Source organism: Micropterus salmoides, unplaced genomic scaffold (genome assembly GCF_014851395.1).
Source record: "Micropterus salmoides isolate LMB-PRFRI ecotype aquatic unplaced genomic scaffold, ASM1485139v1 Ms_hic_scaffold_8, whole genome shotgun sequence".
Lineage (NCBI taxonomy): Eukaryota > Metazoa > Chordata > Actinopteri > Centrarchiformes > Centrarchidae > Micropterus > Micropterus salmoides.
The window spans coordinates 16396348-16424328 of record NW_024044570.1 but is presented as its reverse complement, the minus strand read 5'-3'; the positions used below and the strand labels follow the sequence as shown (position 1 = coordinate 16424328).

At 41.1% G+C, this 27981-nt stretch overlaps 2 protein-coding genes across 2 annotated transcripts in view; both read right to left on the bottom strand.

Annotated features, from left to right (window-relative positions):
• LOC119893782 (mucin-2-like) lies at positions 1-2114 on the bottom strand (the record flags this gene model as incomplete). Its single annotated transcript, XM_038706117.1, has 3 exons — positions 2105-2114; positions 271-1462; positions 1-211 (listed from the first exon to the last, which is right to left on the bottom strand). Coding segments are annotated over exons 1-3 (1413 nt in total), but the record flags the coding sequence as incomplete, so codon positions are not given.
• Positions 2115-2770: 656 nt separating this feature from the next.
• LOC119893781 (mucin-2-like) overlaps positions 2771-27981 on the bottom strand; it is a 40814-nt gene continuing 15603 nt past the window's right edge. The window contains 30 exon segments of the mRNA XM_038706116.1: positions 2771-4326; positions 4551-4679; positions 5187-5343; positions 5446-5691; positions 6051-6230; positions 6360-6470; positions 6639-6777; positions 6882-7033; positions 7805-8252; positions 8607-8709; positions 9567-9619; positions 9770-10025; positions 10157-10225; positions 10228-10282; positions 10368-10462; positions 10602-10766; positions 11160-11297; positions 11410-11479; positions 11571-11684; positions 11792-11942; positions 12033-12147; positions 12252-12377; positions 16875-17091; positions 17191-17324; positions 17447-17537; positions 17946-18060; positions 18175-18350; positions 18352-18431; positions 18695-18740; positions 18742-18790. Of these exon segments, the coding sequence (XP_038562044.1) occupies positions 2771-4326; positions 4551-4679; positions 5187-5343; positions 5446-5691; positions 6051-6230; positions 6360-6470; positions 6639-6777; positions 6882-7033; positions 7805-8252; positions 8607-8709; positions 9567-9619; positions 9770-10025; positions 10157-10225; positions 10228-10282; positions 10368-10462; positions 10602-10766; positions 11160-11297; positions 11410-11479; positions 11571-11684; positions 11792-11942; positions 12033-12147; positions 12252-12377; positions 16875-17091; positions 17191-17324; positions 17447-17537; positions 17946-18060; positions 18175-18350; positions 18352-18431; positions 18695-18740; positions 18742-18790 (5536 nt within the window).

Here is a 27981-nt window from a genome sequence, read left to right as displayed (position 1 = left end):
GTGTTGTTGTAGGTTTAGTAGGTGGTGTTGTAGACATTGTGGATGTTGTTGGCAATTCAGTTGTAGCAGTAGATTCAATTGGAGTTGTTGTAGTCTTTGGTGTTGTTGTAGTTGTCGCTTCAGTAGTAGTAGTAGGTTCAGTTGGTGTTGTAGATTTCGATGTTGTTGTGGTTGGAACTGGTGTTGTAGATTCTGTGGTTGTAGTTGGAACTTCAGTTGTAGTTGTAGGTACAGTATGTGGTGTGTGGACATTGTGGTTGTAGTTGGCACTTCAGTTGTAGTAGTAGGTTCAGTTGGTGTTGTTGTAGGTTTAGTAGGTGGTGTTGTAGACATGTGGATGTAGTTGGCGCTTCAGTTGTAGCAGTAGATTCACTTGGTGTTGTTGTAGTCTTTGGTGTTGTTATCGTTGTCGCTTCAGTTGTAGCAGTAGGTTTAGTTAGTGGTGTTGTCGATCTTGTGATTGTAGTTGTCACTTCAGTTGTAGTAGTAGGTTCAGTTGGAGTTGTAGATTTAGATGTTGTTGTGGTTGGAACCGGTGTTGTAGATTCTGTGGTTGTAGTTGGAACTTCAGTTGTAGTACTAGGTTTAGTAGTGACGGGAGTAGTTGTACATGGTTCATCTACCATTTTACAACATTGTACTCTGATCCTATAGTTAAAGCACTTCAGTGGAGGACTTATCTGGTCCTTTTGTTGACATGTTAAACCATTTTTCAGATCACAAGTAACAACTTGGCCAGTTTCACTCACAAAGTCATTGAAGTTTTTCCTAGTGTCAACTGTCGATCCACATTCAATGTTGCTCGGATCTTGACATACCTGTTTACCGCTATTTCTGATGTTCTCATATGTTTCCAAGTCACTGTTGTCATTTTTTGGGTCATACACATCATACCACTCTGACCACTCACATCTATTCATTTTAGTATTACAGGGAGCAGGAGTAGTTGTTGAAGGAGTCGTAGATACTGTGACTGGTGTTGTTGTAGATACTGTGGTTGTAGTTGGCACCTCAGTTGTAGTAGTAGATTCAGTTGGTGTTGTTGTAGGTTTAGTAGGTGGTATTGTAGACATTGTGGATGTAGTTGGCACTTCAGTTGTAGCAGTAGATTCAGTTGGTGTTGTTGTAGTCTTTGGTGTTTTTGTAGTTGTCGCTTCAGTAGTAGTAGTAGGTTCAGTTGGTGTTGTAGATTTAGATGTTGTTGTGGTTGGAACTGGTGTTGTAGATTCTGTGGTTGTAGTTGGAACTTCAGTTGTAGTTGTAGGTTTAGTTGGTGTTGTGGACATTGTGGTTGTAGTTGGCACTTCAGTTGTAGTAGTAGATTCAGTTGTTGTTGTTGTAGGTTTAGTAGGTGGTGTTGTAGACATTGTGGATGTAGTTGGCGCTTCAGTTGTAGCAGTAGGTTCAGTTGGTGTTGTAGATTTAGATGTTGTTGTGGTTGGAACTGGTGTTGTAGATTCTGTGGTTGTAGTTGGAACTTCAGTTGTAGTAGTAGGTTCAGTATGTGGTGTTGTAGACATTGTGGTTGTAGTTGGCACTTCAGTTGTAGTAGTAGATTCAGTTGTTGTAGTAGTATGTTCAGTATGTGGTGTTGTAGACATTGTGGTTGTAGTTGGCACTTCAGTTGTAGCAGTAGATTCAGTTGGTGTTGTTGTAGGTTTAGTAGGTGGTGTTGTAGACATTGTGGTTGAAGTTGGAACTTCAGTTGTTGTAGTAGGTTCAGTATGTGGTGTTGTAGACATTGTGGTTGTAGTTGGAACTTCAGTTGTAGTACTAGGTTTAGTAGTGACGGGAGTAGTTGTACATGGTTCATCTACCATTTTACAACATTGTACTCTGATCCTATAGTTAAAGCACTTCAGTGGAGGACTTATCTGGTCCTTTTGTTGACATGTTAAACCATTTTTCAGATCACAAGTAACAACTTGGCCAGTTTCACTCACAAAGTCATTGAAGTTTTTCCTAGTGTCAACTGTCGATCCACATTCAATGTTGCTAGGATCTTGACATACCTGTTTACCGCTATTTCTGATGTTCTCATATGTTTCCAAGTCACTGTTGTCATTTTTTGGGTCATACACATCATACCACTCTGACCACTCACATCTATTCATTTTAGTATTACAGGGAGCAGGAGTAGTTGTTGAAGGAGTCGTAGATACTGTGACTGGTGTTGTTGTAGATTCTGTGGTTGTAGTTGGCACCTCAGTTGTAGTAGTAGATTCAGTTGGTGTTGTTGTAGGTTTAGTAGGTGGTGTTGAAGACATTGTGGATGTAGTTGGCACTTCAGTGGTAGCAGTAGATTCAGTTGGTGTTGTTGTAGTCTTTGGTGTTGTTGTAGTTGTCGCTTCAGTAGTAGTAGTAGGTTCAGTTGGTGTTGTAGATTTCGATGTTGTTGTGGTTGGAACTGGTGTTGTAGATTCTGTGGTTGTAGTTGGAACTTCAGTTGTAGTTGTAGGTTTAGTTGGTGTTGTGGACATTGTGGTTGTAGTTGGCACTTCAGTTGTAGTAGTAGATCAGTTGTTGTTGTTGTAGGTTTAGTAGGTGGTGTGTAGACATTGTGGATGTAGTTGGCGCTTCAGTTGTAGCAGTAGGTTCAGTTGGTGTTGTAGATTTAGATGTTGTTGTGGTTGGAACTGGTGTTGTAGATTCTGTGGTTGTAGTTGGAACTTCAGTTGTAGTTGTAGGTACAGTATGTGGTGTTGTGGACATTGTGGTTGTAGTTGGCACTTCAGTTGTAGTAGTAGATTCAGTTGTTGTAGTAGTATGTTCAGTATGTGGTGTTGTAGACATTGGTTGTAGTTGGCACTTCAGTTGTAGCAGTAGATTCAGTTGGTGTTGTTGTAGGTTTAGTAGGTGGTGTTGTAGACATTGTGGTTGAAGTTGGAACTTCAGTTGTTGTAGTAGGTTCAGTATGTGGTGTTGTAGACATTGTGGTTGTAGTTGGAACTTCAGTTGTAGTACTAGGTTTAGTAGTGACGGGAGTAGTTGTACATGGTTCATCTACCATTTTACAACATTGTACTCTGATCCTATAGTTAAAGCACTTCAGTGGAGGACTTATCTGGTCCTTTTGTTGACATGTTAAACCATTTTTCAGATCACAAGTAACAACTTGGCCAGTTTCACTCACAAAGTCATTGAAGTTTTTCCTAGTGTCAACTGTCGATCCACATTCAATGTTGCTAGGATCTTGACATACCTGTTTACCGCTATTTCTGATGTTCTCATATGTTTCCAAGTCACTGTTGTCATTTTTTGGGTCATACACATCATACCACTCTGACCACTCACATCTATTCATTTTAGTATTACAGGGAGCAGGAGTAGTTGTTGAAGGAGTCGTAGATACTGTGACTGGTGTTGTTGTAGATTCTGTGGTTGTAGTTGGCACCTCAGTTGTAGTAGTAGATTCAGTTGGTGTTGTTGTAGGTTTAGTAGGTGGTGTTGAAGACATTGTGGATGTAGTTGGCACTTCAGTGGTAGCAGTAGATTCAGTTGGTGTTGTTGTAGTCTTTGGTGTTGTTGTAGTTGTCGCTTCAGTAGTAGTAGTAGGTTCAGTTGGTGTTGTAGATTTCGATGTTGTTGTGGTTGGAACTGGTGTTGTAGATTCTGTGGTTGTAGTTGGAACTTCAGTTGTAGTTGTAGGTTTAGTTGGTGTTGTAGGTTTAGTAGGTGGTGTTGTAGACATTGTGGTTGTAGTTGTCGCTTCAGTTGTAGTAGTAGATTCAGTTGGTATTGTTGTAGGTTTAGTAGGTGGTGTTGTAGACATTGTGGTTGTAGTTGGCACTTCAGTTGTAGCAGTAGATTCAGTTGGTGTTGTTGTAGTCTTTGGTGTTGTTGTAGTTGTCGCTTCAGTTGTAGTTGTAGGTTTAGTTAGTGGTGTTGTAGATCTTGTGGTTGTAGTTGTCGCTTCAGTTGTAGTAGTCGGTTCTGTTGGTGTTGTAGATTTAGATGTTGTTGTGGTTGGAACTGGTGTTGTAGATTCTGTGGTTGTAGTTGGAACTTCAGTTGTAGTACTAGGTTCAGTAGGTGGTGTTGTAGACCTTGTGGTAGTAGTTGGCGCTTCATTTGTAGTAGTAGGTTCAGTAGTTGTAGTGATGACAATAATAGGCACCTTGGGTGGGCAGATTTCATTTTCAAATATCACTGTTTCATCTATGCACTTTGCAATGTTGCACATTCCCGAATGTTCAGTCACGTTGTAAATAACTTGACCTTCCTTATATCTAGTTCCATTGTAAAAGCAACCTTTACATCGGACCACGCATGTCCGGTTCTCCTCATCAAATATGGGCTTGTCTTCTGGGCATACAGGGTAACAACCTGCAAAAGCACAGTGGAAACATCACACATTATTTTCAGGCAGTAAAAGTTACTATTTAGATTGTATTTTAACGTTTGACAACTGGGACAGGCTGTTTGTAAACATAGTTTCTTAATGTGTCACAAGTTTGTCAAACAGGAGCAGTTCAACATAAGGAAATATTAAGATTTTTATTAGCAAATTAATCAGTGGTAAGGTGAGCCATTGTGAGTTAACCTTTTACCTTCCAGGTGGGGTAAAGAGTTGCTGCAATTTCCTTGTGGATTGAAGCAGGTCTTATAGCAAGGTGTGTGGCAAGCGTTGTAGTGCCACTTGCATTCACCTGGGCTGTTGTAGTAGTCACAAAAGACAGCTAGAATAGAAGATAGAATGGATGTTATGTTTTAAATAAAGGCCATGTTCATTTAAATTGTTAAATTAAAATAAGTAGATTAATGTCTTAATTGTCACTGAGAACACAAACTTCAAATTCCATCTGGTGTGTTCTTCCATTATATTTATTTTAGGCCATTAACAAATAAGATTTTATATTACAAAATTACATTTATATTTAACTACACAAATCACTGCGGTGTTTAAAATATACTTTTAACAAAGCATGCACAGATGCTCTCAGAGTTGCTGTCGTATATGTCAGCTTTCATTAGATTTGGTGTCCATTCACATTAAACAAATTTAAAAAAATTAACAGGGCAGAATATTAGATTTAGTCATTTTTATAAAGAAAAGAAGAGCAAACCATTCTCATATATACATCACATATCAAATCTCTAAATGCTGGTGTCATAAGAATTTGGGGATCTAAAAACTGGTCTTGGAAACCGCAGTTTAATCTGAGGGATAATAGTTGTTTACTTACGACAGATTTCTGGAGTTCTCCATGCAACACAGACACCGGCCTCATTACAAGCTTGAGCATAAGATGCAACTGCTGTGCAGAAACACTCACAGTCTCCTCCAGAGTCGCAGGCACATGAGTCTGTCACACAGTTTTCATAAAATGGATGGGAATCTACCTGTTCGGTTATCAAAATATTTGACAGATAAAAAAAATCTGTTTGATGTTTTCAATCATTTAACTTTATATTGTGATAAATTAGAAAGAAATCTGCCATTACCTTATTGTGGCAGTCTTTGAAAGTACCATCCTTTGCAATTATAATGTTGCACATCATTTTTGCCCAGTGATGTCTAGTGGGTCTTGCTCCACAAGGGTCAACATTCATTTCCACATCTGGGCAGCTGCTTGACACTTTCCAACTGTTTGCAAACTCTAATGGATTGCTCACTGCCAGCTGACCCTGGGTGGTGAAGTCATTCTGTCCATCACCATCAAAATCTCCACATAGGCCACATACCTCTCCCTGTATGGCCGAACAAACTTAATCAGTTATAAATAATAATAACAATATTCTATATCGATACAAGAAACAAGCATTTTTCAGGCATCAATAAACCTGTATTACGTTGACAAGCACAATATTCTATTGTATTTACATCATATGTAATAAATATTGGAATAAGTTCCTTAAGGACTTTTTCTGCAATGTGTACATGCTGTACATCAGTGCCATTGTTCTCCTAAAGCTTTTTAAGTGAAGAAAATGATCAGCAAAGACAGATAAACTACAGATGAGAAAAAGATGGTCCATCATATCAAAACTCTAAGCTCTTACTCTGAGAAATTTCAGTCATCATCACTGCAACAATGACTGTGACTCACTTTGTGCTGTGGTTCAAGGAGGATGCGAACAGTTGTTTTGCGATCCCACATCACTGTCAGACCAATGGCAGATTCTATAACCAGATACAACCCAACCCTCCTTATTTTGTACTGAATCTGAGGGCCATCTCCAAGGTCCTCTTCCTTATAGTGACCCTTTGATAGTTTGACTTCCATTCGCTGCAATGTTAAAGAGATTTTGTTGCTTTCATTGTGATTGTAAAAATGCAGCTTGATATATGACATAATTCGTTAAATTGTGCTCAATATGTTAGGCATAGAATATCAGGTGCTGGTATTTTGTCTTACCCCCAGATGGATTCTAACAGTTTTAGAGCATGTGGTGCCTGTAGTTCCACATGGTACATTTTCTGTGATAACACCAAACTTGCCTTGCACTGTTTTATTGCCACAGTTGTTCTTAAAAAAGAGATATTCATTAAACATTTTGCAAGTTCACTTCATAGTAGACATGAGACCATTGATCAAATCAAACTTCAGATTGGCCTTTACTAATCCAGAATACTAACATTATTAAAGAAAAGCTAGAACATAAAATCATGGAAGATTTTGACATGCTTTGTTTACCTTAACAGCAACAGAGTCACAATGTCCTTGAAACCCATATGATCGCTGATCAAATGTATTGTAGTGACCACTCCCATAAATAATGCAAGTTCCCGGACATCTTTTCTCTGTGCACTCCCAATTTCCACTTTTGCAGGTACTAGATGTATCAGAAATTGTTAAAAATAATAGTAAAACATGCAGGCAAATATGATATTTGTTTACACTGCTACATTGGACATGTGATTAAAAACAAGTTCATACCAGCTGTTGCACTGGTTACGGATTTGTGTTCCAGGGGCATAAAGATGCCCATCATGCTGACATGGACATTCATGGACTTTTACACAGGAGCCTTTTCCATCATCAATAAGGCCACCTGGACACTGACAGCCAGATGCACACTCTGGGGAGTCCTGGGTAGATGGAGAGATCACAGTGATAGAAAACAAGAAAACATTACTACTACTACTACTACTCAAAGCTCTAGCCCTAACATTATTTAACTTTATTTTCAACTTTTCAAACCTATTCACGCTGAAGTTGTAAAACATGTTACGATTTAAATCAGTTTAGTTAAGCTATACGTCGGCATGTGTCACAGCTCGACGACAACCAGGCAGAGAATGCTGCCCTATATGAGAGAATCACTTTATTCTCTCTCTCATATTGGGTACAAGCAAGGGCCCCGCCAACAGACATACCAGTGGAATGACAATGAAGACAACGCGGAAAGAGAGAGGGGGAATGAAGGCATGTGAGAAGCCGGAAAGGTAGGTGTGTTGTGGTGGCAGCCTGGCTGATGGTGAGTGTCCTGTTTATTTCTCCTTTTTTCTTGTGATTCTATTTTTTCCCTTGTGTTTTTGGCCTGCTGGTCTGTGTCTCCTCTGCTCTCCTTGCTTGTGTTCTCCCTCTCTCTCTCTGCTCCTGAGCCTAACTGACGATCCATACCTGCACCTCGTCAGCCACCTCCTCTGCCTGCCACACCTGCCAGCAATCAACTCCATCCCTGCCAGTATTTCAAACCCGGTTCTCCACACAATCGCTGCTTGATGGTCGTTGCTCCTGACCTGGTGCCACTGCTTGCCTCAAGCCTTTTGCCACATCTCTGTTACCGGTTTCCTGTTTTCCCTGTTACTAATCCTGTCTGTCTGTCTGTCTGTCTGTCTTTCCCCAGGTCCACTCACCTCCGTCCTTCGTCTAGTCAGCTGGGCTTGCCTGCCTGCCTGCCCTTTCCCCTCGGGCGTCTTCCACGGCACCCTCTCCGCTTCCCCTCGTGCCTCACAGTCAGCCTGCCACCACACTCCTCCACCAACCCCCCGGTCAGTCCTCCCGTGCCTCCTCTCTTCCTCTGTCCCCGGTGCCTCCCAGTTCCCTCGTCCAGCCTCCTTGGCCCCAACTGCTCCTCGGCTCCTCTGCCTCAGCCCCCTCTGTCCTACTTGCTCCTCGGTCCCCCGTGCCCGTGTTCCCCCCGGCATCCACCTCTCCCTCACCTCCACTTCCTCAACCCCCTTTTCCCTCAATAAATCCTCTTTCACCTGAGCGTGGCTTTTGGGTCCTCTCTGTCCAGCATCCATAAGAAGGTGGAGATTTAAACCTTGCTTTCCATCGTTAGTCATGGAGAACAAGAGATCGCTGGCAAACAAGATGGAAGAGCTCACGACCCAGTGAAAGTACAGACAGTGCAGTGTGGAGACCTAGCTGAGCGGGAACATTTAAGACTATTCGGTCAGGCTGACTGCCTTTTAAGGGATCGGGCACACTGGGGAAAACGGAACGGTAACAAGAAAGGAGGAGGTCTAGCCATCTTTGTGAACTCCAAATGGTGGAACCTGAGGAATATAACTGTGAAGAAGGTTATCTGCTGGCTGTGGGACTGAGACCTTACTATCTACCTGTGAGTTCTACAAGCAGTCGTGCCCAGGGGTGGAAGGGCACAAAAACCATTCAAATGAGGTGTTTTTCAACAGGTTTGTACTCAGCCCCTACCCCAATCCACACCTCAGGTAGATCTTTGAGAGGCTTGTGCCAAAGCACCTAAACCCCTGCTGAAAGACTCCCTGAATAAGAGTGGCTGATGCCATCAGGCAGTCTGAGGACAAACACCTAGAGCTCAACATATGCAAGACAATGGACCTGTTAATGGACTTCAGATGGAGCAGGAAGCCCTCAAAAATTCAGTGGCAAGGAATAGAGGTGGTGGATTACTACAAATTCCTGGGAGTACACAACAATGTGGACTGGTTGGATAAAACAAAGGCTTTCTACAGGAAAGGACAGAGAAGACCTTTAGGAGTATCAGTTCTTCAGTGTGTGCACCAGGCTACTACAAGTCTAGACTAGCCAACTCATTGTTCTTTGCAGTGGTTTGCTGGGGTTGTGGTGGCAGCACTGCCCACCCCCCACCAAACGTTTAAAATGACTGACAGCAGCCTCTCTAATAATGAAAGTAAATTGTAAAAGAAAACACTCATACATTAATACAACACATAATAAAGAACCTGGAAGAGAGAGATGTGACCCACAACTGGTTCATCATAGTTAATAATAATGCAGCGCAGTGAGGCTCCAGATGTTTCATACAGGAGACAGAGCGCAGTGTATTTCAGACACTTCACTGATAAACCACTTGTTAAAATTGGGACCCTTATTTTAACAAACTGTTCACCATTAAATTCAGGAAATAACAGTAGATGAGGTTATTTGAGAATAATATGTCAATTTAGACAGCAGAAAAAATAACTCACACAATCATTGTTCTTCAGATTTAAACAACTTTGAGCACATTGCAGTCCAAGCTCTCCTGCACCCGCAGTGGAGCAATTAAAGAATACTTTTGGAAAAGGGCATGCTGTAAAAATAGACAAAGAAGGACACACCAATTTAATGTGATATATATATATGTAAATTGAAAACATCAGCATAGAAAAATAAAAATCAAAAGCATACTTGCTGAACGGACTCTTAGAGAATGGCAATGAAGTATTCCATTGGTGCACATACTAGAAATAGACCCAAAGAAATCAGATGCAACACAAAGATACAATTTAGTTTCTGTTAATCTCACATACAACACACGCTACAATCATGCTAAAACCTTAGTCTAGAAAAACTGATATGAAGTCAAATGAAATTGCAAACAGCTGACTCACCATTGGTCATCTTTCATGCTGATGGACTTTCCTGCCTGGATGTAGACTTCATTATAGTAGCAGGGGCATTTTGCCATGGGGACGCACAAGTCATCTTCATTTAGGTAGAGACCCTCAGGGCAGGAGCAGCCATCCACAGGCAAGAAGTCAGAAGTGCAGCTTTGTTGCTTTTCGCCCAACGATCTACAAGTCAGCTGGCATCTCTGATTTTTGTAAGAGAAGATCTGAGATGCTGGACAGCTCCTTGTGTACTTATCTGTTTGTGCACAATGCAAAGTTGATTACTTAGATAGTTTTATGTCTAACTGATGAAAGGGAAGATGTTCATCAAACTCCAGAAATCATCTCTCAACTTTACCAAAACATAACAAAGAAATAAATACTTACCGCAAACATTCTGTCTCCAGTCTGTCAGGAACACTCCCTTTGATGCACAAGCTCTTGTGTAGGAGGAGAAGACGCACAGAGGCAGGCCTCACTCTTTTCACAGTTACAGCTAGCGTAAGTACATCGCTGCAGATGAGAGCAAACACGTTTACAAAATTATACTCATCAAAATGTAATTCAGTGAAAGATAAATAGAAAGGTTTTGCTGTACCTTGTAGTACATCTCAGGATCCATCACTGAATGGCACTGTGCAAAGGTACTGTTTGGACTTAGTAGCAAGGCGCACCAGTGTTTGGCGTAATTCTCTAAAAGTGGAGAACAGTTAACTTTAAAATTTTTAATGAGTTCAAATGTGTTGCACTGTTCAATGGGTGTAAATATAACATTACATTACAGAAAAACAGTTTCAAGCAGAGAATAATAGTCAAAGAAATACACATTTACCATTTTCCACACTGAGGGCACAGGGGTCATCAAGTCTTTCCTCTCTGTCTCGGCACATGAAGTTAGCCTTCCAGGAGTTACTAAAAGTTGCTGCTGTTCCCTCCACAATCCCCTGTGGAGTCTTCATGTCATCAGACAGGACCATGTTGTAGTTCCCACATAAACCTAAAGACACCAAATATTTCATGGTCAATCTTGTCTTTCAGTTTGGCATTTCTTGGCGAACATATATTGAGGATTTTTATTTTATAATGTGCATAACAGTATTGTCATTTTATTGTAGGTTCGTGCATGTTTTTCCAGTTGACCCATTTTCATTACAGTTGTATTTTGTTGTCTTCTGTCATTGACTTTTATCCCAGCGGAGTCAACCCTGCTGGCCAAATTAGTTTCACTTTCAAACAAACAACACAAAAATAAAACATCATAATTACTCTAACTTCCTTATCAGATAGACTGTATAATTGGACACCTACAGTCTGTAAGAACTAAATTTACAGTGTATGTCATATGTTATATGATACCAATATTTCGTTTTAAGACAAATGTAAAACTTACCGCGTGCCTTTGCTCTGTAGCTCTGTACCAAGCTGACATAGACTTGCATGACGGGCACATGCTGGACCTGAATTTGCAACCCAAAACTGGTCTGGAGCAAGATGTGAAAGGATGAAGCATGAAATATGTTGATGTCACCTTTGAATAAAGACAAATACCAAAAACAGTCAGATCATTTGCTGATTTTGTAGCATCAATGAAATAAGACAATAATATGTATAATTCAGGGTTTTGTTATTGTGTGACCCACCTGAGTGGTGTGGCAAAGTAAGATTTTGCATATTCTGCCTTACTGTGCCATCTGAAGTGAACGCTAATACCTGAATAAAAACAAAATACATCATTAGAGTGTAGTAGATATCAGTATGAATTTATAAATGACTACTTCTAAACTGACAGGATTTAACTCACGTTGTTTTTGTCATTGTTCAGCAGGATTTTAAGGTTCTTAAGACAAGTGTCAGACTCTAGGTGTCTACATGGCACCAACTGGGCCCGGATGGTAAAATTTGGACTTGCATCATCCTGAAATACACATAGTATGAGCAGAATTAAATACCTAGCAAAATATTTAATCATCAGCAGATTATATATGTGTCACATTTAATAGAAGAAAGCAATGACTGATTCACCTTGCTTTCCACCTTGGCTAGGGTGTAGAAACAGTCTCCATGGAAAGTGTAAGTTTTCCCATCAAATGTAGTTACATGTGAACCCTCTTCAACTGCACATGTAGCAGGAGTCTGAAGGCTCTCACAAGCCCATCTACCCTCAAAACATGTACTGAAACAACCCAAATAATATGAGTTTACAAAAAGACATGATTAGGGAGTCCAAATACATTTTGTTTACATTATTAAACGTGTAACATACCAATTTTTCCCGACCTGTTGATAAACCTCACCAGGGTTATAGATTTTGTCGTGCTTGCACTGACATTCAGATTGAGCAATGCACCCTCTCATGGAAATATCATCAAACACAGTTCCTGAGATAAACACATGTGACATGAGCAAGACAAAGTGCATATTACAGGTAATAAAACAGGAAACAATGTAGTAAGAAATGTGTGCACATGTAAACACCACTAACCATTAGGACAGAAGCAGCCGTCCATTTTGTGGTCCTCACACAGTGAACTTGTGTCTAGATATTTGCATGTATCCATACAAGGGGAACCACTCTCTTTATAAACCATGCTGAATGGGCACTGTTTAGCTGCGAAGATACGGTACAATTAAAATCCACAGAGAGGCAAAGGGATAGACTACAGAAAAAAAGACTGAGAAAACTAAGACCGATAATGAATGGATCCAGTTAACAGGTCTGTGTAGCTACAGCTTGATATCACCTACAGGCATGGACAAAATTGCTGGTATCCTTCGGTTAAAGAAAGAAAAAAACGCAATGGTCCTGAAATAACCGTTACTGAAAATTAACTGATGACATTGCTTTTGAATTGTGGTTCATCATTTTCAAAAACAAACTAATGAAACTGGCCAGGACAAAAATTATGGTACCCTAAACTTAAATGTTCAGTGTGTAAGATTTAGTTGCATCTAGTGGCAAGGGTTGTGAATTGCTACCATCTATCCAGTCTACCACTGCCCCCTAACCTTTCAAAGAGCAGAGGACAGCTACGGTGGCTGACAACAGCACAAAAGGTGTCTCTTCTGAGACAGCAGAGAATAGTTTATACAAACATTGACAAGAGAAACACATTAATTCTCTCAGTGATTATGGACCATCGCCAAAACTGCCCGCCAGCAATAATATCCGGCCTGCTGCCAGATTATGGTGCTTTGATGGCGGCAAAAAATATAAATAAATAAATGCTTTGATAGTGGTGCTGAAATAGATCTCAATCACGACAGCAACAGTTACTGACATGTTTTGCCTTGTTTACTGTAATGAGCTTTTACTTTGAAAAATTCTGAACGACATTAAAAGAGTCTGTAGCCTGCTTGACACACCTCTGAAAGAGCCATCAGAAAAGGGGATTCCCCAAAAACAGTGCAACACATGCCGTGATCTGAGAAATATTCGCTGCAGAATCCATTTGTTGAAGAGAGAAAACTTATATTCTCATCTGCCATCTAATGGTTGAAAAAATTGCTCTGACCCTTGGAGTCTACTACTACTTCTTCTTCTTTCTTCTTCTTCTTCTTCTAACATACATATTCATCATAGTGATGTGTTAGGAGTGTGGTTTGTGTTCATGTTTTCCTGTTTTGGTTCTGTGTTTCTCTGTGTAGCCTTGTTAATTATTTTATTTATTCCACATCTGTTTTCATGGGTTTGGTTTTGGATTCTGTGTTTCTATAGCTTTATTTGATCTTGTCATGTTTAGAGCTTTGCAGCTAAGTTTAGTCTTTTGTTCATTTGCATGTTTAAGTTTTCTTAGTATCTGTCTTGTCTCTTATTTTAGTTCTAAGCCTTGTAGTTAAGGAAAATCAGGCCCTACCTCACTCAGTATGCCACCCAGCTTCTGGTACAGGCCATGGTTATCTCTCGCCTCGACTATTGCAATGCCCTCCTAGCAGGTCTTCCAGCTTGTGCGGTGAAACCCTTACAAATGGTTCAGAACACAGCAGTGCGTCTGGTTTTTGATCTGCCCAAAAGGACTCATGTCACTCCATTACTCAGTGACCTCCACTGGCACCCCGTGACCTCCAGAATCAAATTTAAGTCACTAATGCTTGCATACAGAGTGACTACTGGGTCTGCACCCATCTACCTAAACTCCATAATACAAACTTACGTTCCTTCTTGGCCCCTATGCTCCTCCACTGGCTCTGCCATCCCCTTCACACAAAGCAATCCCAGTCCCGGCTATTCTCATCTGTGACACCACGATGGTGGAACGAGCTACCACACGCCATCAGAGCAGGGGCGTCCCTCTCTAACTCCAAGAAGCTCTTGAAAACTCATCTCTTTTGAGGAACACTTCCTCTTATAACACCTCTAACTCCTAACCTCTAACATGCACTTCCTGTGCTCTTCTTCTTCTATCCCCTACAATTATCTTGTATTGATGCACTTTTTGATTACTCTTACTTCCTTCCCTAGGTATTTACCCCATTGATGTGAGATGTACTATGAGCTCTTACTAGTATTTATTGCTGCTCTTACTAGTATGTATTGTCAGTTCTAGATCTGTTTTTGATGCTCTGTTGATGCTTGTATGTTGTTACTAAAATGTAAGTCGCTTTGGATAAAAGCGTCTGCCAAATGACTAAATGTAAATGTATTTTAGTTCTTAGCCTCAGTTCTTAGTCCAGTGCCTTAGTTCTGTGCTTTAGTTCATGTTTAGTGTCACTCCTGGTCTGTGTACTTCTGTGTTTTATTATTTTGATCTGTGTCCTTGGGTGTTTCCGTGTACTTTGCTTCCTGTTTTTATTTTGTAATCTTCTGTGCCTAGTGTTCTTGTTAGTTTGTGTATTGTTGTCTTGCTTATTAGTTTGTTACCTCTGCCTTTGTTTTTGTACTTGTGTTTATGGATCTGTGTCGGCTTATGTGTCGGTTTATTCTTTATTACTGTATGTTCTGTATTTGTTTCCTGCCTGGTTGCCTTGCTGTTTCACTGTGTGTCTGTTGTGCCTGATTAGCTCATGTCATTCACCTGAGTTGTCGTCTATGTTGAGTGTTCTTACATGCTCCCCCTGGATGTCTGGTTTATTCCCTTGTTCTGGATTTCTCTGTCAGTGCTTCTTGGATTCCCTGTGGATTATGTTCAGTTTGGATCCCCCTTTGTTTGGACATTTGCCTTGAGCTCCATGTAAGCCTGTTTCAGTTTAAGTTTTGCTTTAATACATTTTTGAACTGCATCCTCGCCTTTTGGTCTGCATTTGGGTCCACACCTCAGTCTTCACTCAGCCTACCCATGACATGATGAGTGTCTGCACTGCCTGAATTCTACAAGAAGTAGAACAAGAAACGTGCTCTGTAGCACTGTTTGTCCGTTTTCAGCTACTGTAGAAACATGACGATGCAAAGTGGTGACGTCCATGGAAGGGCGGTTATGGAGATGTAAATGACTCATTCAAGGTAATAAAAACATAATGGTCTATCGTGTAAGGTGTTTACAAACCACTGAAAACATAGTTATGGATCTTATATTGCATTTGTTGATAGATTCTGAGAAATATTACACACTGAACCTTTAATATTTTGTTGCACAACCTTTTGAGGCAGTCACTGCAATCAAGCAATTAATCAAGAAATTTCTGTAACTCTAAATGAGCGTTCTGCACTTGTCAACAGGTATTTTAGTCAACTCCTTATAAGCAACTGCTCCAGGTGTTTCAGGTTTGAAGAGTGCCTTCTCCAGAATGTTTCAGCTCCTTCCACAGATGTTCAATAGGATTGAGATCAGGGCTCATAGAAGGCCACCTCAGAATAGTCCAATGTTTTGCTCTTAGCCATGCCATTAGCTATGTGTTTTGGGTCATTATCCTGTTGGAGGACCCATGACCTGTGTCTGAGACCGAGCTTCCTGACGCTGGGCAGCGCATTTCTCTCCAGAATGGCTTAATCTTGAGATTTCATTGTATCCTGTACTGATGCAGCAAAGCAGCCATAAAACATAACCCAGCCTCCTCCATGCTTCAAAGTAGCTACAGTGTTTTTATTATTATTATTTTTTTCCTTTTATATGGTTCATTTCAGAGCTGATGAGACTTGCCAAACAGCTCCAGTTTTGTCTCATCTGTCCAAAAGACATTCTCCCACAAGCTTTGTGGCTTGTCAAGTTGCATTTCAAATCTGTGGTGTCCTCCTCAGTCGTCTTCTATTACGTCCACTTTGGCTCAAACAGTCACGGATGGTGTGATCTGACCCTGATGTACCTTGACCTTGGAGTTCACCTCTAACATCTGTAGAAGCTGTTCTGGGCTCTTTTGATACCATTCCTATTATACAGTACGTCTTACCGATTTGTCATCAATTTTCCTCTTGCAGCCACATTCAGGGAGGTTGGCTACAGTCCCGTGGACCTTAAACATCTGAATAATATGTACAACTGTAGTCACAGGAACATCAAGGTGCTTGGAGATTGATCTCCTGAGACCGCTCTCTCCTTAGTTTTCTGTGGTCCATGTTCAGTGTGGTACACACCATGACACATGATGCTAATGCTAATGCAGAACACACCTTAGTTTAACATGTCCCTATGGTCAAATTATTTCCTTTTTTCCAGGGTAACATAATTCTTTTTTCAGTTAATTTTCCATAAATTTTAATTTATCACTACTTTTCTCAGTTTCAAGTTATTTCAGGGACCACTGTGGATTCTTCTTTCTTTAATGGAAGAGTACCAACAATTTTGTCCACATCTGTATATATGTTATGTAATTCCACTGATGTCCAAAAATGCTAGATTAAGTAACATCAGTGTTTTGCTTAATATACCAATTTTCTAATGTGCATATTTTACATAAATACTAGTTTAGTGTTGAGCTTTGCTGAGTCTTCATTTTCAGCTTACTAATATGACCAATAAGGGTCATCAATATGGCACCAAAAACACAGAATTGCATGAGAAAACTCACCTGTAATACTGCTCTAACAACAGTTACTCCTAACTTTTATTCAGAATACATTTGTAATGATTGGTTTTCAATTCTACTTGTACTTGTACTATATCTTTACACCAGTAAGTGTACTTAGTTCTTTAGTATTCTTTCCACCCCATACTGTATAAAATGTAAATATTACCACAGAACTGAGGTGTCCTCCAGTTGGGAGGCTGCCCTCCTGCATGGGAGCACTGTCGAGACAACTCCGAAAGCGTGCTGCAGACACAGAAGTCACTTGTACTGTTGTTGCAGCCACACATGTCCTGCACACAGGCCTGGATGTAAGGTTCAGGGTTAATCAGTTTGGTGCAGGAGCTCCAGGACTCTGAATGCAGCATCTTGTCACATGTGGTTTGCTAAAAGGTAAAAATAGATGGGTAATAGAGACAAAGTTACTGTGTTGAAAATGCTACTAAATGTCACCATTGCCAAAACTAGTTGGATAATAAACTCACAAACTCCTTGCATGAATCTGGCACAGTAAAAACCTCCTTTGACTCATCTTCCTCTTCATAAAGGTCTTCACAATCGTCATCTGGATGATGGACTTTCTGATTGTTGCCAAACTCAATGGGGCTCATTTTGCGACCTGCAGTTGATTGTAATTTCAGTGTGAAATGTCAAAGATACAACTGATGACTTATTGTAAAATAGTCTTGAAGTTTAGGTTTCCTAATACTTTAAATACATTGTTTTCAGTGAATAACAAACCATTAAGAATAAACTCATTGAAGACAGAAACACCATTGAAGTCTCCACATAGTCCACAGGTACGATTAACATAGTCACGATCGAGTTCCACCTACAACAGACACAACAAAGGGTTAAAACAAGTTTTCTTGTTTTATTATTATTTAGTGTTTATTTTATTGTTAGTTAATCATAAAATACCAAACAATGTAATTTGATACTGTCATAACGTGAGCTACTGTAATCTAAGTAAGATACTACAGCACTGATGATTGCAGATTTGGTTTTATTTGTCTAGGTTTTGAAATACCCCATTTAGTTCTCAGGCCTATTTATTGAGTGGAAAGTAGTTCAAATTAATAATTGCTTTTGATTTTTTAAAAATGTAATGTTGCACTGAATGCCACAGATCCCTCCAGCAATAATATTCTAAATCTATTGTTTAAGAGAGCAATGTGTTTACATGTTATATCTTGATTTGTTCTAATAGACAGCAGTATTGAAAGTTAAAAACTTTTACCATGACTGCATCATCACCATTCCACATGACAGTGATGCCGACTTTGGATTGGAGCTTGATGTAAACCGCATTATTTTCCACTTGTACCCCTGCCTCGTTGTAGGGCATTTTGACACTGGGAAAGAGAGAATGTTGTCTTAATTATAATGCAGAAATATAAAAAAGACGGAATTGTAATTGCTTTCAGACATTTTTCCATTTTGGGGACAAAAAACATGTTTTTACTTACGGCACGCTGTTCACAGTGACCTGGCTCTTAGTGAGGTGGAATAAAAGGTCATTGATGGTGACCACCACATAACTGACTGTAGGATTTCCATCATTCTCTTTCCTCTTCATGTGTACTGAGAACTCATGGTAGGACTCGTGGCAGTCTGAGGCCAGGTTGTATTCACACAAACCGGGGGAACTGGTACACATCACCATCAAATGTCTTGAAGTGCTCTCTTCCCCAAGTGCTGCAGATGCTGCTGACATGGTTGTGAACTGAAAAATGAAAAAAGAAATGTTAGCAGCATTATTGTTACTGTTTTGAAAATAAAATATGTATTAAATGATACATGTCTTATTGCAATGAGATATCTTCCAGGCTACACCTCCTAAGCATTATTTAGAAGTGAAAAGTAATAAATATTACAGACAGTGGTGTACATTATACATGCATATGTGGTATGTGGCATAAAAATGTATTTATCATTTATCCAATCCTGAAAACTGTTCCACAGAATCTACAATATTTAGAGACCTACCCTGCCTGGCGGCGATATTGATGACACTGGCAGACAAAGTAAGGAAACACAACCACACAAATCTCCCCTTCATTGTTGCCACTGAGGGCTTTTGATCTTTTGACATGAAAGAAGGTAACAGTCAGTCTTTATATTGAGGTTGCTCATCTTTTTTTGCTCCCACCCTCTTTGAGTAGTAATTTAAGATATTTACCAAGATATGGCAAACACAGCTATTGATATTATTTCTGTCTTAAATATCTCTTGATTAAACACGCAGTATTACAACACCCTTCTAGAGAGATTGAAATTGTTTGTTTTGTTATCTTACACTTTTAATGGTAAATGGACTGTCCTTCTACCCCATTTCTAAAAAAAAGTTGATACGTAAAATGTAAATGCAAAGAAAACGTGATGATGGGCATGACAATGAACGCCTTTGTAGCTCGATCACTCAAATCACTTTGACACTGCATGCCACATTCATCCCATTCATACATTGATGGCAGACGCTACCATGCACGGTGCCAACTGCTCATCAGAATGAAACTAATCATTCACACACATGTGGCACAGTCATCTGGAGCAATTTTGTGTTCAGTATCTTGCCCAAAGACACTTCAACATACAGACTGGAGGAGCCCAGGATCGAACCGCCAAACTTCTTTGCTGAAGTTTTAAAAAACACCACAATACAAGTTACATACATACATACACTACACTGAATTACAAGACCAATGATATAAACATAAAATAGAATTATCACAGTGTCTGACAGTGTGAACAAAAACTTAAATTGTATAAGCTTTGTAAAAGTATAATTTATGGCACTTCTGTTGTATTGGATTGCATTAGATTATACAGGTGTACCTAATAAAGTGGCCAGTGTGTGCACAGTATCTAATCATACTGGTTATGATTTGCGGAGAATGGCCTTCACAGTTCAAATTACTTGTTCTAAGAACAATCCTCAGGACTTAGTGGTACTATACAAAAATCTCTTATAGAAAAAGACATCTGAATAATTTAACAGACATAGAAGCCATATCCATTTCGTGCACAGTGTTTTTTGTTTCACTAGATTTACTAAAATAAAATAAAAACAATCCTACAGGTATATTTTGGACAATGTCTTTACATGATATTTTTGTTAAAATTAGGGCTGGGCACGTTAACGCATTAATTAATTAATTAACACAGTTTTTATTTATTATTATTAGTTTGAAAGTCCCTTGCTCACTGGCTCTGAATAGTCAAACCATGGGTCACAAGAGGGGCGGGATGTTGATCAGCCTGCAAATCACCCACCCAAACAAGCAGTGGAGGGAGGCTTCGGCAGACTACGCTGTCATCTTTTTCCATATTTTTCCACCCACGATCCGTTATCATGGCAGCAGATGAGCCGCTTGCTTGTTAATGATCCAGCCTATCAAACAACTAAAACAGCCGAAACCAACATCTGCACCCTGTGTTCAATGTTACCTGGTCTGTGCTTGTAAAATATCCACCGCGACTGGTAACGTAATTTCAAGTTTTTAACGGATTGAAGTCTGCGCGAGTGAACACGCACACGCTCATTGGTAGAGGGCTCTGCCCTCTACTGGACTCTATGGATACAGTGGGTGTAGCCCGATGACTGTCTGCCCAGTAAGGGCCAAGATGCCATTGTGCAGATCTCTTCGACACACACCCCACTGAAAAAGGGTCGTAGACACTTCCATACTTCTGAGTGGCAGGCTCTTCTTGGACAGGGTTTTACTGACTGCACTATCACTGAAACAGACGAACAGCTGACCAGCACATCGAATGGGGGCTGTGTGCTCTACATAGGACGTTAGCCTAGCACACATGGACAACAGATGCACTCTCACCTCCCTGCTCCCTAAGTGGGGTAGAGGGGTAGAAAGCATCCAGATTTATTGTCCTGGACCTGAACATGCTCCTTACGTTCTTAAGAACAAAGGAGGTGTGTTGTCTCAATCTGGCTGCACTGTGGACACCAAGAACCAGCATGCAGCTAGGGTGAACCGACAGGCACACAGCTCACTCACCTTCTTAGCAGAGGCGAGAGTAAGGTGCAGGGCTATTCAAGAGAAGGTGCAGATATTAGAGCCACCAACACAAGCAGCAAGTCCTACTGAGGACCGAGAGACACGACACCGATCGCTGTCTTCTCACACCCTGCAGAAAGCATATCACGAGGGAGTGGGTGAAGACTGTTCTGTCACCAAATCCCCTGTGACAGGAGAGATAGCTGCAGCGCGACTGCCCCTTCTCCATCAGACCATGCAGGAAAGAGAAAACGCATCCCACCGAACAGGTAGGCAGATCCGTCTCCCTCTCAATGCATCAACGCTGAAAGCCCAACCACTTAGCTTTACAGCGAAACTGCCCGCCGTTTGGATGGTCTGTGCAACCTCAGCGGATAGACCAGCCTTAGTCTGTGTCTCCACAATTTTATGAGAAAAACCTGGAGAGGCTGGTCCAACACCAGCATTGTGCATATGAGCCCCCCAGACCATAGGTACAGGCCAGGGCTCTGTCACTGTAGGCTGCGTCACTTCTACCAGAATAATGAACGACCGTTCCCGCCTCACCTAACTGGAGGGATGAGATGGGGTGGGGGGGACGCAAACAACAGCCCTTCTGGCAATGGCGCGTGTCTAACGCGTCCATCCCCAAGGGTGGGCTGTCCTGCGGCTGAATTGAGAACCACAGCGGGCAGTGGGTGTTGGCAAACAGATCCACCTCCACTCTCCCGAATCGAGCTCAGATCTGCTGAACCACATTGTTGTGCGGTCTCCACCCGCTCGGTTGGGGGCCAGCCCTCGACAAGAGGTCCACCTGATGGACTACTGCCCTGAGGCCCAACAGCAGCATCACTGACAGCTGTCCCCTGCTGCAGCCTGTGGACCACCAAGTGACGTGCACAAGCGATGCTGTCCACCCAGCTTGTTAGCATGCAGCGGCGTCGCCATTCTGCATGAAAATGTGTACATGTGAACAACGCATCTTTGGTACTCTCCACCGCCAAACTTTCCATAAATGGAAGTTTAGCCCAAGGGGGGGCCGACGTCGAACGGGCCATAGTGTCCCTGAACGCACCAGGGACGGTTGCTCCCTGGTGTCTTTGAACGCACCACAGCTTGCTGCTCTGTGGTGTCCTGGAATACTTCACAGTCTGTTGATCCGTGGTGTCCTTGAATGCACCAATGATGGCTCAACATGCAACAGTGTCACTGTGAGCACGTCGTCAGTGGAGCAGCCAAGTGAAGCCGAGACAGGATAGGGCATCCTCCTCTCCACTGCAGCGAGCTGCTGCTGGGAGAATGAGCCGCTGTTCACTGTGATAAAGTGCCACGGGCGCACTGCTGGAAGATTTTGAACAATTTGGTTGTGTGTTTCAGGAACACACACACTGTCAGTGAGCTAGCAGTGTTCCTGTGGACACTTCGTAAGTGCACGGGGAACGCAGAGTTAGCTTGCATTGCTGCATTGTGTCACTGTCATGGCAGCAGCCCTTCATTCGGCTGCCAGGCAATGTAGGCGACCCGTTGCACGGGCCGGGCAGCCGGCTAGCAAGGAGGAAGCCCAGGTCCTACTACCATCTCGCTCGGATGCCACCAGGAGAGCGGCATGGAACATGGGCTTCTGTCCCAGTGGTTTGACTGGCGCAGCAAAGACCCGGGCCCTCCCCCTGTCTCTCTCATACTTAGTAAGGCGAGCAGTGTGAGCTGTAGGTCGGATCATTAGCTTAGCATCGGTGACCCTGAAGTTTTGTGGAGACTGAAGCTGGATGGATGGAGGGGGTTCGGTAGGGAGGAGAATGCTCTTTAGGAATGTACTGTATTTAATCAGTTGAACATTCACAGCATTTTCAGTGTGTACACAGCAGCACATGAAACACAAATAAATGCTGGACACATAACGGAGGGAGGAGGTCTGGTGGTGTGCATCAGCCTCTGTCCCGTCACCCTTTTATTTGTTTTTGTTTTTTTAATAAATAATAAGGCTTAGACTTCAAGAATGTAATGTGTTTCTAATAAACAGTTTAACATTCACAATTATCACCACAGTGTACACACAAGCAGCACGTTAGAACAGTGGCTTCGTGAACACAAGGCTGCAGGGCGAACCCTTAGCCTCACCCCAGGAGTTAACGTTAGCTCTTTGATGAGAGAAGTTAACATAGCTCTTTGAGGAATGTAATTAACATGTTTTACTCAAAAAACGGTTCCCACATTCTCAAAAGCCTTACCATAGTTTTACACAAGCTGCACATGTAAAACAATGGCGTCTTGAATACCAGACAGGGGATTGTGGCAGCCTCAGCAGGCCTTTCTCGCTCCCTAACGGTCATCGATAAAATCGATTCATAAAATGCTTCGACACAAATTCTTTGCATCGATGCTTCATTTAATCCATGTAACTAGCACAGTGTTTCGCAGGGACATTTATTACTGTCGCACATCACGTTTACGCTATGAACACGACGTGATTATGATGGAGCTGTTAATAGCTGGGGGAAGAGAGAGAAAACAGTGAGGGACAAAAAAGAAAGTGTCGAAAGTATGGGATTATTTCAAGCTAAAGAAAAAAACAACTCTGTAATGTTACCGTCTGTCCATTGTAAGACAAAACTTTTGTTGCCTTGGCAACAGCACGACGGCGCCTTATCAGAAAGCAGCCAGTGTTCTGCCAGCGGACTACAGACAAGGTAACAGTAACAGCAACTTTAGCATTTAAACTGAAATCATGATTGATTGTTGAAGGCTAACCAAAGTAAGCTGCAGTCCTCAGGTGAAAATGTGCCCACGCGTTTGTTCTCCTTTTTGGGCCATGAGTTGTAACCTCACAGTCAAGAGTTAACTGAGTGTTGGGGAGCCGCACCTTTTAACTCCCCTGCAGCTCTCTCTGTAGCTCAGACAATCCCTGCTACCTGCGTGTAGCCCCCCACGCCCAAGCAAAAGTGCTTCTTAAACGACGCATCGATGAATCATTGAAATAAACTATAGACGCTTTGAATACTAAAATCATCATTAGCTGCAGCCCTACAAGCTATAATGATAAATTAGGGACCTATTTTGCAAAGCCAATACCTCATAAAATAAATAATAAGGCCCATATTAAGGAAAATTACATTATACTGTGTTTCACATTACTGTTGGTTTGCGTGTGCTGGAAAATGTTGCATGAACTGGATTGTGAATAGCACAATGTGCAAGTAATTCTACATCCTTGATTACTGTCATGCTCTACCTGCAGTGTCAACTTGAAATACATGAGCTACTATCACATTGACAGAATGATAATATTGTTTATGCTACTCGTACTGTAACACAAAGCAATTCACAATGACTCTAATTCACCAATTCTCTCTCTCTCTCGCTTACACACACACACACACACACACAGAGGTCCTGGCCTGGTAATCAGGAGCCACTCCTAAGCCATACTGTAGGCGGAAGAAACTATTTGTTGTTGTCATTCTTCTGATAATGAGTATCAAATTAAAGAGTATCAAATTTAATGGCTTGCAGCTGAGTGGTATTAAAAGTAAATCAATTAAACCTACCTAATTTGTCATTTGACACTTTTAAGTAGAAAATAAAGTAAAATTCCTAAGACTTCCTAAGAAAAATTTTTCCTAAACTCTCCACACAAATCCCGTCATTTCTCATTGCCTACACCATGTGGTCATTGAGAAAGCACTGACATTCAATATTGTTCACTCAATCAGCACAGGTTGAGCTCAATTAGCACACAACTACCCAGGTGGAAACAAACAGTCAAAATTGATGGCACACCAATTAGAAGCTTCATTAGATGTATAAAAGGGCCAGAGTCAGTTAATTCAGTTTTGGAACAATAGATCCAGAGAAATCTGAAGGAAAAGGTAGAGGACACCAGAGAGGAGGAAGAGTAAGAGGAGGAGGAAACGCAGTATGAAGAACTAGACATGATAAAAACTCTGCAAATTCAAGTAGAAATTCAGAATATCAACCGGGTGCGCGATACAAATAAAATTGGCTGCAGAGTTTTCCAGGTAGGATGTGAAAGAGTAAGCATAAGACTTTCAAATGATTTAAAATTTTGTTTAGGTTTAGGATTGATCAACAGGCTTGTGTCGAAGATAGCTGCAACTCCACCACCCCGTCCAGTACCTCGAGGAATATGAGTATTGGTGTGACTGGGAGGAGTAGATTCATTAAGACTAACATATTCATCATGATACAAACAAGTTTCTGTAAGACAAAACAGATCTATAAAATATTCCGATATTATTTTGTTAACCAGTACTGCTTTGGAAGCAAGGTTATGTTCAAAATTCCACACTTGACTTGAGCTTAATTTTGACCTGAAAATAGGATGTTTGAGGAATTGGGTAAGAGGCTGTTTGTATGTGGTCTACCCTTCTTCCAAAAGAGCAGTAGCAAATGGTATAGACTGAAATAACAAAAAGTATCGGTTTCTGTCAGAACATATTTCTGTAAAGATAAAATCCATCCAAAAATTAAGGTTCTATTACCTGGCTATTCTGTCTGTTATCTTCAGTTTTGTCACTTTGTCATTCGGTTATACAATAGTCCAGATGTTCTGGTTGTCATAATGTGCGGAATCTGAAAAAGAAAGGCCACAATTGAAATGATATTTTATGATTAAAACATCATATAATATATTTTTATTAGGATGAACATTTTATCTAAAAGCAATGAAACACTGTTGAATTGTAGCATTTACCACACATACGGTACATATGAACTTCATGGGCAACAATGACAAACATATCGTCAGTTTCCCAAATAAAATGGGACATCAATTTGTAGCTCTATTTGCTCTAGGTATTTACAGAATGATACACGCTCTAAAGAGGGTACACATGTATAGCTACTGTGTATATACACGTTTGTACATACCTTACAGCACAGTATACAGTATATGATTCTCAGTGTGGCTTAACATTTGAAGGGCCTATGGTGAAGCACTTAATGTCAATCAAAGGTCTATACAAGAAAGCTACTTTTATGTAGTAGCTGTAAAATGTTAACACTAGCATAAGAAACTTTTCATGACAAAGGCACCATGTCACACACCAACAAGACTCTTCAGCAAGCCAACATTAGCTATAAGCATCAGCTAGTTCAATATTCTCAGTATGAATATCGTGGCAGAAGCTGGATCGATGGAGTGCAGAGCAGGTGGCCAGAGTCTAAAGAGCAGAGCAGTAGGCCAGCGACAGGAGGACCACAGAGCTGGCCAACAGAAGACCCAGCTGGGCGCTGGCCGAGACGGTCCACTGATGACCTGGGAGGTCTGGCTTGATGTCAGTGGAGAGGGCCGACTGGAGGTCTGACTAGACGTCGGCAGGCACAGCCAACTGGGGATCAGGCTCTTTGATGAGAGAAGTTAACATAGCTCTTTGAGGAATGTAATTAACATGTTTTACTCAAAAAACGGTTCCCACATTCTCAAAAGCCTTACCATAGTTTTACACAAGCTGCACATGTAAAACAATGGCGTCTTGAATACCAGACAGGGGATTGTGGCAGCCTCAGCAGGCCTTTCTCGCTCCCTAACGGTCATCGATAAAATCGATTCATAAAATGCTTCGACACAAATTCTTTGCATCGATGCTTCATTTAATCCATGTAACTAGCACAGTGTTTCGCAGGGACATTTATTACTGTCGCACATCACGTTTACGCTATGAACACGACGTGATTATGATGGAGCTGTTAATAGCTGGGGGAAGAGAGAGAAAACAGTGAGGGACAAAAAAGAAAGTGTCGAAAGTATGGGATTATTTCAAGCTAAAGAAAAAAACAACTCTGTAATGTTACCGTCTGTCCATTGTAAGACAAAACTTTTGTTGCCTTGGCAACAGCACGACGGCGCCTTATCAGAAAGCAGCCAGTGTTCTGCCAGCGGACTACAGACAAGGTAACAGTAACAGCAACTTTAGCATTTAAACTGAAATCATGATTGATTGTTGAAGGCTAACCAAAGTAAGCTGCAGTCCTCAGGTGAAAATGTGCCCACGCGTTTGTTCTCCTTTTTGGGCCATGAGTTGTAACCTCACAGTCAAGAGTTAACTGAGTGTTGGGGAGCCGCACCTTTTAACTCCCCTGCAGCTCTCTCTGTAGCTCAGACAATCCCTGCTACCTGCGTGTAGCCCCCCACGCCCAAGCAAAAGTGCTTCTTAAACGACGCATCGATGAATCATTGAAATAAACTATAGACGCTTTGAATACTAAAATCATCATTAGCTGCAGCCCTACAAGCTATAATGATAAATTAGGGACCTATTTTGCAAAGCCAATACCTCATAAAATAAATAATAAGGCCCATATTAACGAAAATTACATTATACTGTGTTTCACATTACTGTTGGTTTGCGTGTGCTGGAAAATGTTGCATGAACTGGATTGTGAATAGCACAATGTGCAAGTAATTCTACATCCTTGATTACTGTCATGCTCTACCTGCAGTGTCAACTTGAAATACATGAGCTACTATCACATTGACAGAATGATAATATTGTTTATGCTACTCGTACTGTAACACAAAGCAATTCACAGTGACTCTAATTCACAATTCTCTCTCTCTCGCTTACACACACACACACACATACACAGAGGTCCTGGCCTGGTAATCAGGAGCCACTCCTAAGCCATACTGTAGGCGGAAGAAACTATTTGTTGTTGTCGACATTCTTCTGATAATGAGTATCAAATTAAAGAGTATCAAATTTAATGGCTTGCAGCTGAGTGGTATTAAAAGTAAATCAATTTAACCTACCTAATTTGTCATTTGACACTTTTAAGTAGAAAATAAAGTAAAATTCCTAAGACTTCCTAAGAAAATTTTTCCTAAACTCTCCACACAAATCCCGTCATTTCTCATTGCCTACACCATGTGGTCATTGAGAAAGCACTGACATTCAATATTGTTCACTCAATCAGCACAGGTTGAGCTCAATTAGCACACAACTACCCAGGTGGAAACAAACAGTCAAAATTGATGGCACACCAATTAGAAGCTTCATTAGATGTATAAAAGGGCCAGAGTCAGTTAATTCAGTTTTGGAACAATAGATCCAGAGAAATCTGAAGGAAAAGGTAGAGGACACCAGAGAGGAGGAAGAGTAAGAGGAGGAGGAAACGCAGTATGAAGAACTAGACATGATAAAAACTCTGCAAATTCAAGTAGAAATTCAGAATATCAACCGGGTGCGCGATACAAATAAAATTGGCTGCAGAGTTTTCCAGTAGGATGTGAAAGAGTAAGCAGAAGACTTTCAAATGATT